Genomic DNA, 12,807 nt, shown 5'->3' on the forward strand with positions numbered 1-12,807 from the left:
GCAGGGCACGCGGCAACCGCCGGGACAGGCACGGGCCTCGCCGCTCTGCCGTGACCTGCCGCTGTCCTCGCATTCCCCTCCTGGGCTTGTCCGCGACACAGCCCCGCAGGGGACCTGACTGCCGGGGTGGCGCCGGGAGTCGGCCCCGGTCACCGGGTGACCCGCGAAGGAGGCCCGTGGCTTCCCGAGCTGGTGATGCCGCTTTCTCCATGGGAAATAGGGCCTCGGTGTGCTGCCCCGTTAAAGCCTTGCGGCTGCACCGGGGCTCGGCGAGTGCGCCGCTGGCTGGCAGCGCTTGGGCCGGGCCTTGGCGTGTCTCGAGGACTGTTCTCCCTCAAGGACCCGCCGGGGTATAACGAACGACAGCTGCGCCCTCACAGCCTTGCTTTGAAAGCCTCTTCAGTATAAAAATTTAAAGAGTTTTGTTAACTTGAGGCTTAGGTTAGGAGCAGGGATCTTTTTTCTTCAGTGAGAGCTCTTCGTCCTCTGCCAGTCTGGTCAAGGTGTGAGAATTCTGCTGGTGACTGGTGGGTCCCAGGATTGATAAATGTCTGCATCCACACATTATGTTGTGGTTGTAAAATATTTATACATCCTAAGAAAAACAGACAAGCACTGCAGGTAGTACTGTTGTTGCATGTCTTTTATTTTATATTGGTCTGACACTTGGACTGTATGTAGGTTGTTTTTTATAACCAACATACTAGCATTCAGAAGAAGTTGTCTGAGCAAATTTAGAGGCTTCAGTCAGCTTCTGTGTCAAAGAAAAGGTAGTCCTTGCATATGTTGTTTGAGGACAACAGACTACAGGGATGGGCTGCCATCATGGAATTGATTTATAATCTTGGTTTTATGATCACTGGTTTATAGTCTTTTCTTTGTTTTTGTGATTTGCTTTCCACAGTTGTGTACCTTTTCCTTAATTAAGTAAAGACATGACAAGTATTATCTGTAAAGTCACAGTTTCACTGGTATGGTTCTCTTGTCTCTCCCTACTTTCATCTATAGGTCAGGTTGTGAAATGAGGTGTGCATGGAAAAAATACAAGTAATCTAGCAGAATAATGTATCAGGCACTTATGCAAAAAGTAGAATTCTAGTTCGAACTCATGTTTCTCTAGAAGATTAAATACTGTGTCATATGCCGCCTGAATGAATGGCCTTCAGAGATTCATCTGAGGCCATATAATGAGACAAAAATGCAAATCCTTGTCCTTACATCTTAGTTGCAAACTGCTTCTTCTGGTTTGAACCACTAATTTCAGCATATGGGGGGTTTTTATGAGTTTTACATGATATTGGCCTAACATCTTCAATTTATGCAGATAACTTAGTGTGTATGCCTCCCCCCCAATATGGTTGGTTGGATTTTGATTTTTTAAGCTTTCTATTAAGCACTGGAAAGTAAATAATTTTTTCAGATCACCTCCTCTTACATTCTTGTCATTAATCATAGTGCAATATTTTGAAAGGAGCATTTGTGTATTATAGGACTATAAATGTATTTTTAGCTTTATACCTAGCACATGATCTCTTTCCCAAGAAGCTTACATGACAAGTCTTTGTTCTTCTGTAGGTTTATTCATGTGCTTAACTTTAACACATAATTTATCCAAATCCTTGTACATCATGGGGCAATTTACCTATTTGAGACTGATTCTGCAAAACTTGCATATATATTTAACAAAAAATGAGACAAGAGAACATGATTATTGCTTACAGATACTAATATGAAAATAAATTCTTTCTGATATTTTGCTATCTTTGCTCCTATTTTCACACAGGAAAATAACCTTTGGAGCTGCAAGACTGTACCATTGCCCTTCCTCGTCACTGTGGTGTCATCTAAGAAGGAAACATTTTGCAGCAGTTCTATTACTGGCTTAATCTTGAGTTTAGGTCTTTGATACCACCATCTGCCCGTTGATGAAAGTTCCCTCTGACTCCCAAGTCCTCTTTTTCTGTTGCGGCAGTTGTGTTTCATGGGCAGTTTTAACAGCTTTACACTAAGAGCTTCAAGGTTTGAAGCAGTTTGGCTTCATTGTGACCCAAACTGATATTCTGAACTTCAGCTTGGATTATTGAAAGCATGACAGTTTTTAAAAGTTGGTTTCTATGACTTTTTTCCCCCTCTCTCCACCCAAATCCCAGGGTTTGTGAAAAGCTCTCAAGGCAGATTGTGCTGGCAGAGCAGTAATGAAGCAGATGTGATCCTTGTACGATGCATTAACACTGATTTAGTAGAAGCTATTCCAGCTTCTTGATCATGACTGTCAGCAAAGGTGGCACTTGGGTGATTTTGGGGTACTGAATGTTTTTGCATTTGTCATCTACATGAGTTTGGTTTAGATGCAGTTCTCACAACTGTTTGCAGTTCTGCATTTCTTTGCAGTTGGAAATGTTCTCTATTTTTAAGACAAACAGTAATTAACAGCAAAGAAGGAAGGGGGAAGTGTTAATTCTCTACCTTGTAGCTTGGTTACCCTTCTGTGCTCTCAACCTCTTGGCTGCTGTCAGGATCAGTTTTGGTATGCCACAACTCAACTTCCATTTCAGTTTGTCTTTTTGCATAAATAACTCTAGTGCCTGCCTCAGAAGTGACTGCTACTTTCATAAGCTGTTCATTGAAACTCACATCCCTTTTTCTGTGTAATCTCAGATATCACTTCTAAGTAGCAGTAGAAAAACTCAACAACACACTGATCAGTTTTCCAATATGCTGCTTTTTTCCAGAGCAGAAAGTTCCTGGAGTTAAGAACATTTTTTATAATTTCATGTAGGCATTAATTATCTATGCAGTGGTAAATTAATGTCCGTTTACCAAATATGTCTTAAGTCTCCGACTTGAAAGAAATTTTCTTGTAATTCCAGATTGGCATTTTAAAAATAAGTTTTATTTGCCTTGGTGAGATTTTCCCCTCCGGTTTCTTTCTTTTTTGGGTGTGTCATGGTAGGTCTTCACTGGAGCTGTGTCTGTGATCCTTGTATGTGCAAGCAGAAAGGCACATGCAAAGACCTAATTATATGGTATGAAATAAAGTGAGATTATACTGATATATGTATGTTTTGGGAACAGGAATTTAGGAAAAAAGTTGCAGCTTGGTGTCAAATCTAAAGAAGCAGGGAGCATCAGGTTAAATGTGGTGATATCCAGCACTGTCCCGCACCCTGAAGGTGGGAAAGGTAGGTTATGGATAACCATGTCTAATTTTACACTGTTCTGTGTAAATCTGTGTGAACAGTGAATTGATGTTGTGGTTTTCTGTAGTTGTATCCAGAACACTGCATAGGTGTGGAGGATGCTTTTTCTGAGTGTGGCGCTTGAAGACTTCAGAAGGGAAAATAATAAATGAGTTGCAGTTTCTGTAATACAAAGATTAGATAATGAAACATTAAGGAATAAATGAAAACCTCTATTTTGCAGTGTGAAGAGGGCTGTAGGACTACAGTTAGTACACTGAATCATAGGTGATTCCTATAATTGAGTGATAGATTTTACAATCTGTTCCACAAAATGCAGGTTCGAATGGAAGGTGCACATTTTTTTCTCTCTTAGGATATTGTATCACTTGTACCTTCTGTTGACTTATCTCTTATCTCTAAAACCCCACATGCTCTTCAGTAGCATCTGCCCTTCTTTTGCAGCTACAGGTGTGAGTTTATCACTTAATCAGTTACTGGGTGTCTCCTGGTAGTGTACTGTAGTGCACTCCCATGATATTTAATCCCAGTGTTCAATATTATATTAGGAGAGCAGTGAGTGATTTGTGTCAGGACACCCTCTATGGCTGTTTGGGCACAGTCTCCACCTCTGTCACATGCTAACAACAGAGTACTTTCTCCCACTCCCAGGATGGTTAGCTGTGAGAACATGTAATCTGAGACAAACCCCATGCTTCTGAGCAGTCCTGCTGCTGATGTGCTTTGTCCATGGCCAGGAAGGTCATGAGCCACAAACCCTTTCTTACCCCTAAATCAGCTTTTTTTTTTTTTCTTTGATCCTGTGGTAAGCAGTAAGAACTTAAGAATTTATAGATATAAGGGCACACTGGAGCTCTCAAGGCCATCACGTACGTATTGCAAAGGCACAGATAGTTCAGAGGTATGGATCATGGGACTGAGGTAGACTGTTTTTTGGGAGTGGAATAGTAGAAAACAAGATGAAAAAGTTTTGAGAGATCATCTGAGCAACCTGGTCTGGTGGAAGGTGTCCCTACCCATGGCAGGAGTGTTGGATCTAGGTGGTACTTCAGCTCCCTTCCAACCCAAGCTATTCTGTAATGTGTGATCTTTCCTTTGCCCCTTCCCTTCAGAGGCAGGTCAGGATTAGCTGACCTGTTCCTGACAGATTTTCGTCAAACTTATTTTTAAAATTCACCCCAAATAGTTGGGAGTTTTACAGCTTCTAGACTATTAATCTATTTCACTACCTTAATTACACTTATTAAGTTATCTGTATAAATACCTTATGTGAATATCCTTTCATCTTCTTAGTACACTGTATGTATTTGGAGACAGCTATATGTTTTTCTTCTCTACAGGTTTTACTCACACTTTTGCAATAACAAACTTTGAACTCAACTTTCTTTACGTGATCTCTTTGGATAGGAATGAGCTAATTACTCGTAATTCAAAGCAGCAACTCAGTTCCCCAGGAACAAGAGAATTTGGTTCAATTATTGGCTGCAGATATAAACAGTAACTGTCTTTTTAGGAGAAATTGTTACTTGCAATAAGTTAACATAATGTGATCTACTAGTTCAGTTTTCTTGTTTTCTAATATTCTATCTTTCTTATAGCTGTTTAAAACTCTTTTTATGCCTTTTATGGCATCTTTGTGGGTTCTGACTCATATTTAAAAAAATAAAAAAAAAAATCTCTATTTACTCTGTCATTTGATTCATACTTGTTGTAACATATGATGTGAAAATTGAAAAGTTTCTTCCAGGGCAGACTATACCAGCATCAAATATAACAGGTGTTTTTTTTCTCTGTGTGTATCTATATTGGAGGAGTTGTGTTTATTTTATTTTAGTTTATTTTTTCCTCTAATAGTGTTATGGTATTGTCTCACTGGCATTTTGTGATCTGGTGTAGCTGTTGGATCCTTTTTTGCAGAGGTACTCTTTAGCTGGTCATTCCCCATCTCCTGAGTTAGTTATTTCCTCTAAATAACATGCTTTGTCCCTGTTGAATTACATCCTAATTTTATTAGATTATTTGTCTAGTTGGTCAGAATTTACTTGCCTTCCAGAGTGTCTGCAGCCCTCTCCTGATTTTCTGTTATTTGTGTTCCCAGTCTGTCTATTTTTCTGTAAATGGCATGGATGGAAATTCAGGGCTGCACCAAGATGAGATCCTGAGCCCTCTATGAAACTCTACTGCAGATATACACCTGGTTTAGGTGTAGTAGTTATTTATTACATATCCTTTTTCCAGCTGTTTTGTACCTGCTTAAAAGTACTTTCACTTGGAACTTTCTTTCCTACTTTATAGATGGCAATGCTATGGGACAAAAGTGTTACTGCAATTAACATGATATTCCTTTACCCATTAAGAAATCATATTTTTCTTTATTATACTTAACCTGTTAAATTACATTGGAAGCAAAGAAGATATTTAATAACTTTCCAATGTATGCTATTGTTTCTGATATTAATGATTTGGCAAGCCTTTGTAATCTTATGCATTGTTTCTTTCCTTAGTTCGTCTTGTTTTAGGTCTAGCAATTCTGACGACTTCTTTTTTTTTAATGTCTTGTTTCTGACACTTTTCCTTTCTGGGCTTGTCCCTGTCCCTTCTAGGCAGAAGATAATGCCAGCAGGTCAGGCAGTGGCATTGCAGGGCTTCACAGCTGCTGCCTTGCCTAGAGTGGCATTTGACAAGTTGTTTCAAATTCCTTACGGAACTCCTGGTTTGGTCTCTTGTTTGTTGACTTTTAAATATTTTCTGAAGTTTTACCTAAAGGATTACCTATTTAGAGAAATGCACTTTGGAAATTTAAATTGTTTTACCCCAATTTGGAAAAAAAAAAGGGTCAAAACTTCCCTTGCAACAGCTCAGCCAAATCTTACTAACTGTAGCTGGACTTCTTAGAATGTGTGCTTGTTAATAAAATAAAAGAATGTTAAAATATACTACTAGAGTTAGTAAAAAGTTAGGAATCGAATTAATGAAAAATGAAGGTGTAACCAGTGGTTTTATAGGTAAGTTGTGTATATATGTCTGTGTGTAAACTGTTAGGAATGTGTGTTGTTTATAAGGAGATGCTTTTAAGATCTTCTCTATTAATTGGCTACTTTTATTTTTACAGCCTACACAGCTCAGGCAGATGAGAAGACAGGCCCTGCTACTCCTACAGATGCTCATGCCAGAGCCTTACAGGTTTGCAATGGACCTTTAGAACATTATGACTTTTTGATTAAGCATCAAGAGCTGAAGAATGATGAGCAACAAAGGAGAGTTGTGCAGCACCTGCAGAAATTGCATGAGAGCCTTAAAGGCTACAGCATTGATTCGAAAAGTGTTCTTTCACGGGTGAGGTTTATAATGATAAAAATATTTTTTGCATTTATATTTTTCCTCCTAAGAATGTGCTTAAAATGCATAAATTTCTGTCAAGAGCACAAATCTTATTTTTGCAAATACATCTTTCCAGATAGATGATTCTTCATGTTTCAATATGTCTTCTTTCTTTTTTGGTTTGTAAAATCCAGTGGCACTCTAGAGGTAGCCAAATATGACAGAGTAAATAGAGATTTTTTTTTATTTTTTAAAATATGAGTCAGAACCCACAAAGAAGTACAGAAATAATTCTGTAAGAAAATCTAATGTGGTTTTAGCTATGTCCACTGCCTACTTTTCCAAAAACATCATTTGGCTCTAGGAGAGAGGGGCTTAAACCAGGTTTTAATTCACAAGCACTGGTATTATACTTGTGTGTTTGGATTAGATAAACTGAACACTGATGTTTTGTGTTCTAACAGATATTCCACAAATAATTCCACATTATAATATGTATCAGACGTGACTTTTAAAAACAATTCTTCTCCATGTCACTAGTTTCCAGGTGAGGTAAGGAAAGAAGGCCTTGGTATAATCTGCACCCTTCTTGTGTTTTTGGGGGCATCACAGTTCTTTTCAAAGGATTTACAAAAGTTTAAACATATCCCTGTTGCACATTGGCTTAACAATTACAGTGCTGTTAGCCAGCTGTTGCATCTCTCTAACTTTTCCCTGAAGCTCTTGACACAGTGTTTTCTAGACTCTCTTTGATAGTATTTTCCACGTCTCTTCTTGTCATGCTATTATTCTCAGATTGCTGCTCTGGTGGCCTTGCACCTGCAAATACTGATAGCACTGCTATGGCACGTTCTCATGGGAAGCAACTAGAACTGATGTGGGAATTCCCTCTTCAGCTTTCCTTGCCTCTTGTTTTGTAGATCTGAGTTTATATCCCAGAAAACCAAATGTGGCACCCAGCAAAGCAGATAAGACATTTAATCCATTGCTAAATATTGGGCATAGATGTGCACAAATGCCCAGTGAATGTGCTTCATTTGCACCTGATTGACATATTTTAGTCAGCACAGTTGTAAGCTGTGGTAGGATGAAACAACAAGAGTGGGGTGTTTGACTGAGTCTGATGATAAAAGTATAGTGCTGGGGAAAAAGCATGACAAAATATACGTTGCTGTCTCACCTGCACTTTCCCAGCCTGGAGAGATCTCCTTGTCCCTGGAAGGAGGGAGTCTGTCAGCATTTTCCCCAGCTGGACTCTGAGTTTTTCTTTTGATTTCACTCTTTTCTTGCATCACTTAAGGGTTTTTTTTTCTCATCAGAAGTAGCTTTAACATTTATGGTCAATAAATGTCTTTTGCAGTCCTTGCTAAGAAATCTCCATGTCAGCCTTTTTAAGCGTTTATTGCACCACACTCCTCATCTCATGAGCATAAATTTAAATATGCTACTCTAAACTTGTTACCTAACCATACCAGGTTGTTCTCTTACCTGGCACAAATACTGTCATGTTTGCAGATTGCAGGGCAAGACTAAATGATGTAGCACGAGGTAAGGGGAGCCAAAGCCTGAGAAAAAAATGTTATGATGAAGGCATTGCCTTTACTGCCAGACCTGAGGATCAGTAGGCTAGAATATTTTGATCTTTTCTGGCAAGAAGTTGTGGACATTTGGATATTAAGTTCTAAAAGCGCTGCCCTGGAGAATAATTTTGAGAGCTGACTTGTGTTAACTGGAGTGCCCCAAGTCATTGTTAGTTGTTAGAGCAGGTGTCATGGCTTTGTAGATCAAGCATTATGTGGGTTGTGTTATTCACTGATTCCTTGATTGGGAAGTGTGAATAGGGAAGGAAGCTTGTATTGCAGAGAACAGATACCAACCTTACTCTGTTTAGGAAATATGATGCTGCTATGTCCCTAGGTAACAGCGCTAATTGCAGTAAAGCCAGACTGACACTTTCTTACTTAAATGCCATTTTTTACTTGAGAATGTGTTTTTCACCTATTTCTTTAAAGCATTCCACTTCTGCATTTAACATTGCTTTAATTTTAAACCAACTTTTGAAAATTGTTGCATGGCTCACTGATGAACTAATGAGTCAGTGAGAAGCAGCTGAAGAACTACTTGCTACAGGGGTAAGTGTTACTGCAGTTTGAGGGTTTTTTTCTGGAGTTTGATATTTCTATGGAAATCTTAAGATTGGTAACAGGTTGAGCACTATAGTGCCATGCCAGACGTCAAAACCTCAGAAAAGGAGAGCAGTGACTTCTGCATAAACCTGTCAAAGTCTGCTAGCTTATATAATTAAATGAAATCATGATTCAGGGAGAAGAAGTCACAACAGCTTTGTTCCTCTTCTGCTATATTTGAGGAAGCAATTTGCCAGTTCAAACAGAGCTCCTTATGAGATAAAATGAAGCCAACCAGATGATAGTTTAAATTCTAGTGCAGGCCAGGTTTTGCTTCAGCAAAGTTGTAATCAACATCTTGATGAAGGTTTCCCCAGAATAAGTCACAAATGTGACTAGGTAGTTGCAAAATCATATGCTTATCATATGTTTGTATCTGTTGAGGGGTTTCCTAAGTAAGCAGTATACTTGGTATTTTGTTATGGACTTTCAGTGCAGTGATGCTGCTGCAGACTTGGTTCAGATAGAGCTAAGGTTTTTCATGCCAAGAAGAGCTGGTGCTGTGTACTGCTGCCTGGAGTTGGCCTGGTTGAATAGGATTTGTGTAGGTTTATGGGTGGAATTCATTCTGACCAGTAGAAGGCTTCTCCGGGAAATACTAATGATGCAGGTAAATCCTGTATTTGTGAATAGCTTGTTGGCAGTCTCCTCTCATGGAGGCCAGGTACTTTGTAACTTTGAATACTGTCACATTTTTGTAGTAAAACCATTGGATTTCCTTTCTGTTTTGTCTTTAATGAGTTTTAGTAGATGTAAATTAAACAAGTTGTTGTATTTTAAACTAACTAAGGATATATTTTGAAAAAATAAAATGCTTTATCAGTTAGACTTAGTATTTTGTAAGTTGACTTCTTGCTTTTTCAGGAGGTTTCTAGAAACTTGAATAGCCCATTTTTGGTATGAAATCTCCTGTTCTGAGAAGAAATTAATATACTGGCAGCTTTAAAAAAATAATGGTGCTTGTCATTTCAAGTGTGCTCATTTTTCTGGCTCTGTTATTGAAGGGAATGTAGTTGAGAGGTTGCGGTGAAGAAAAAGGAGCAGTGGAAGAGAAACCTCTCTCTACCAGCCTCTTCTGTAGTCTGATATTCCTTATTTTATTGCTTGATTTCTTCTGTGATAGAATTGCAGAAGCCTCTTCCAAAACAACAGAAACTATTCCAGAAATAGAAACTTCTTGCACTTCTGAACCATTCTTCTTACAAGAATGGTCTGCTTTGGTTTTAGCTTGGTTCTTCTTTCTCACTTTTTCTCTAAATAGTTTTATTCACTAAACTGTGGTAAAAGTAGGATTAGGGAGCAAATATTTATATCAGATACAATAGAGACCTTTCAGGTTTTTTTTTACCCAGAACACTTGTGTTAGCTCACAGGCCAAGCCTTTTTGAAATGAGTAGTCTGGGGCACACAGACACACCAGACACAATTTTCTTCATGGGAATAAAACTCTATTTTGTTATGATGTAGGTTTTTTGGGACATCAGCTTACAATGAATCTCAGGGGAAAAAACAATTAGTCTTGCTGCCAACCAAGTAGGCTTCTGTTTTTTAAAATTACTCCTCAAATTTGAACAAGGACTTTGATCTTCAACTTGGTGAAAGCATGGCCTTGTATGTTGAGATATTTTGAGATCCTCTGAATTGAAGTTCAAGGCTGTAAGAGTTTGCATAGACATTTCAGATCCCCAGCTTTTCAAAATAATACCAATTGGGACATCTTAAGAGTTGTTGAGTTGCTGTGCTAATGACTTGAAATAAGCTCAATTATAAGTGAGGTCATGTTTTGAAAAGAGGTATGAACAATAGTAAACACCATTCAAGACCTTGAATATGTCTTCAGCTACAACAACAGCCAAAAAGAGTCTTGAAAGAGTGGGAGAAAGAGACAGTTTTGTTAGGATTTAAAAAAATATCTGCTGTTGGGAGACTCATCTTGAATTTTGCATATTTTAATTAACCATCTTAGTATTGACATGCATTTGCACTTACAAGTTTTTCCAATCAGGGTGTAAATACTGCCAGGAAATGAGTTGCTTTCTTCTGGTGTCTGAGCAGGGGAGAAGGTGGGAAGACATTGCATGTTACTAAAGATATTCTCCCCTTCAAACTCAAATTTTGTGTATCACTTAATATCTTTGAGTGAGTACCTCTAAAGTATTAACTTTAACATACTTAAATCTTACCACTGTTGTCAAAGAAAACATATTGTCAACAAATTTAACATTGTTATGCTGAGACTCCAAATGTACCTCAGGATAATATGGAAATGAGCAAGGAGAAATCATTAATTTAGTTTGTCTTCCTAGATTTCCTACTTTTCTCCCTTTCCTGCCTGAAATAAAGTAGAATGTCCTTATTTTAGGATATCTGGAGGATCTTCTGCCTGAGATCTCCTCCCTCCTTCTTGCAGAATGTATGTTTGCATAGAACCAAGATCAGTATTCTGCTTTCTTTGCCCCCACATACCATTGACTGGCTGCTTGCTGTGATTTAAATTGTATCAAATGTTGATGGGATTTTATCAACAATCCTAGTGGAGGTTTCCCTTTTTCTTAGACAGCTTCCAGGCTTCAGAAGATGCATTAGAATAACTAAAACAAAAAGAAAAAAAATCCATTTTATGGTCATGCAAAATAGCTTGAGACTGGTAGGATATGTGAGTTGTCAGTGTTAAAAAAATCTACTGATAAAGTTTTACTTTTTTGAAATAAAATGTATGTTAAGAAAAAAGGACAAACCAGAACAACCAAATAATATAAAAACAAATTATTAGGGTTATATAATATATGACAGGAATGAGGAAGTCATTATCCTAAAGCTATCAATAGTGTGATGTTTAGAATTATATGTGAAATATTTTCTACAAACTTCTTTAATTGCTGAAACAGGAAAAAAGGTTTTCTGACATTTGATTTGTTTTTAGAGATGATCAGCAAATATACTTGGCTCTGCCACAGTATCCATGCTTTTTAGCAGATAGTAGATATCGCTCAAAAATTGCTGCCTTCAAAGGGAAACAATTTTAAATTTTTAAACCCAACTTCTATGGAGGCCAAGCCATTATATTTGTTTCCTTTAGTCAAAACAAAAGTTCCTTTTCGTGTAACATGTTATCTGGAAATAAATATGCCTAAAAAGACAAATATTAAAGTACTCAAATGTAATTAATAAAAGCTTTATAATGAAAATATTGGTATAAGAATGTAGGCATTTTTATTTGTTCTGGTTGTATAACCTTTTCAAAAACAGGTGCAGTTGTACTCTACACATTGATTTGTTTTTCTGGCTTTGTGCTGCTTCTTGTGAAACTGCAAATCACATTAATACAGCCTTTCTGTATAATAATTTGAATATTATAGTCTATTATATTGTTAAAGTGATTGTTGGTAATCTAAAACTAAATCCAAAGAAATTCTTTTGCAAATGTCTCATTTGGATTTTTGTCTGTTTCTTCTTTTCTCCTGTAACTTTGAGCATCAGTAGTTTTATTGAGCACAAACTCTTTAAAAAGTACACGCTGAAAAATATCCAACAACTAAATTGTCTTACAATGCTTTCAAAGTACTAGCAAATAGCTGCATCCTTGTCAATTAATGAAATAGTTTCCAAACATCTGAAACTTTTTCCAGCCAGAGATTGATGATACAAATTTTTGATTACCCTATTAATAGAGATCTAAATTAAATCTAAAAGGGGCTCTTGTGTAAGAGCCATGCTTGCATATTTTCTGAGTGAGCTGGTACTGTAGACCCGAGATATTACCCTTCTACTTTTTGGTCATGCATTTTCTTTTATATTTAATTAGTGTTTTGTACTGACTCCTCTATTTCTTTACCACAGCACTGTATTTTCAAAAAGTGCTTTAGATTCAAGTTGTTTATCAATTACCCAGCTCCAAATGAGACCACAGGGTTGCAATTTCAATTTTCTTCTGTGTTGGCTTAGCCCATAGAACTCTGAAAGTGGAGTGCTTTAAAATAAGCAAATACTCTTCTGCAGTGTGTTTTGTGGATGTCAATTCAGTTTCATGGATTTGATTGAATTTTGGTCAGATTTCCAGTTTTTTAGAAATTGGGTTTTTTTTGAATTTTACTTGGAAC

The 12,807-nt window shown here is 37.6% G+C and overlaps 1 protein-coding gene across 1 annotated transcript in view; it reads left to right on the forward strand.

The window, feature by feature from the left end:
• The first annotated feature begins 1,793 nt into the window (after positions 1-1,793).
• The window catches only part of AFG1L (AFG1 like ATPase), a 62,764-nt gene continuing 51,750 nt past the window's right edge, over positions 1,794-12,807 (forward strand). Inside the window, exons 1-3 of the mRNA XM_014312039.2 lie at positions 1,794-2,019; positions 3,076-3,182; positions 6,313-6,536. Coding sequence (XP_014167514.2) covers positions 1,982-2,019; positions 3,076-3,182; positions 6,313-6,536 — 369 coding nt within the window. The 5' untranslated portion in view covers positions 1,794-1,981. The remainder of the gene's footprint in view (positions 2,020-3,075; positions 3,183-6,312; positions 6,537-12,807) is intronic.

Source organism: Geospiza fortis, unplaced genomic scaffold (assembly GCF_000277835.1).
Source record: "Geospiza fortis unplaced genomic scaffold, GeoFor_1.0 scaffold98, whole genome shotgun sequence".
In the NCBI taxonomy this organism is placed as follows: Eukaryota; Metazoa; Chordata; class Aves; order Passeriformes; family Thraupidae; genus Geospiza; species Geospiza fortis.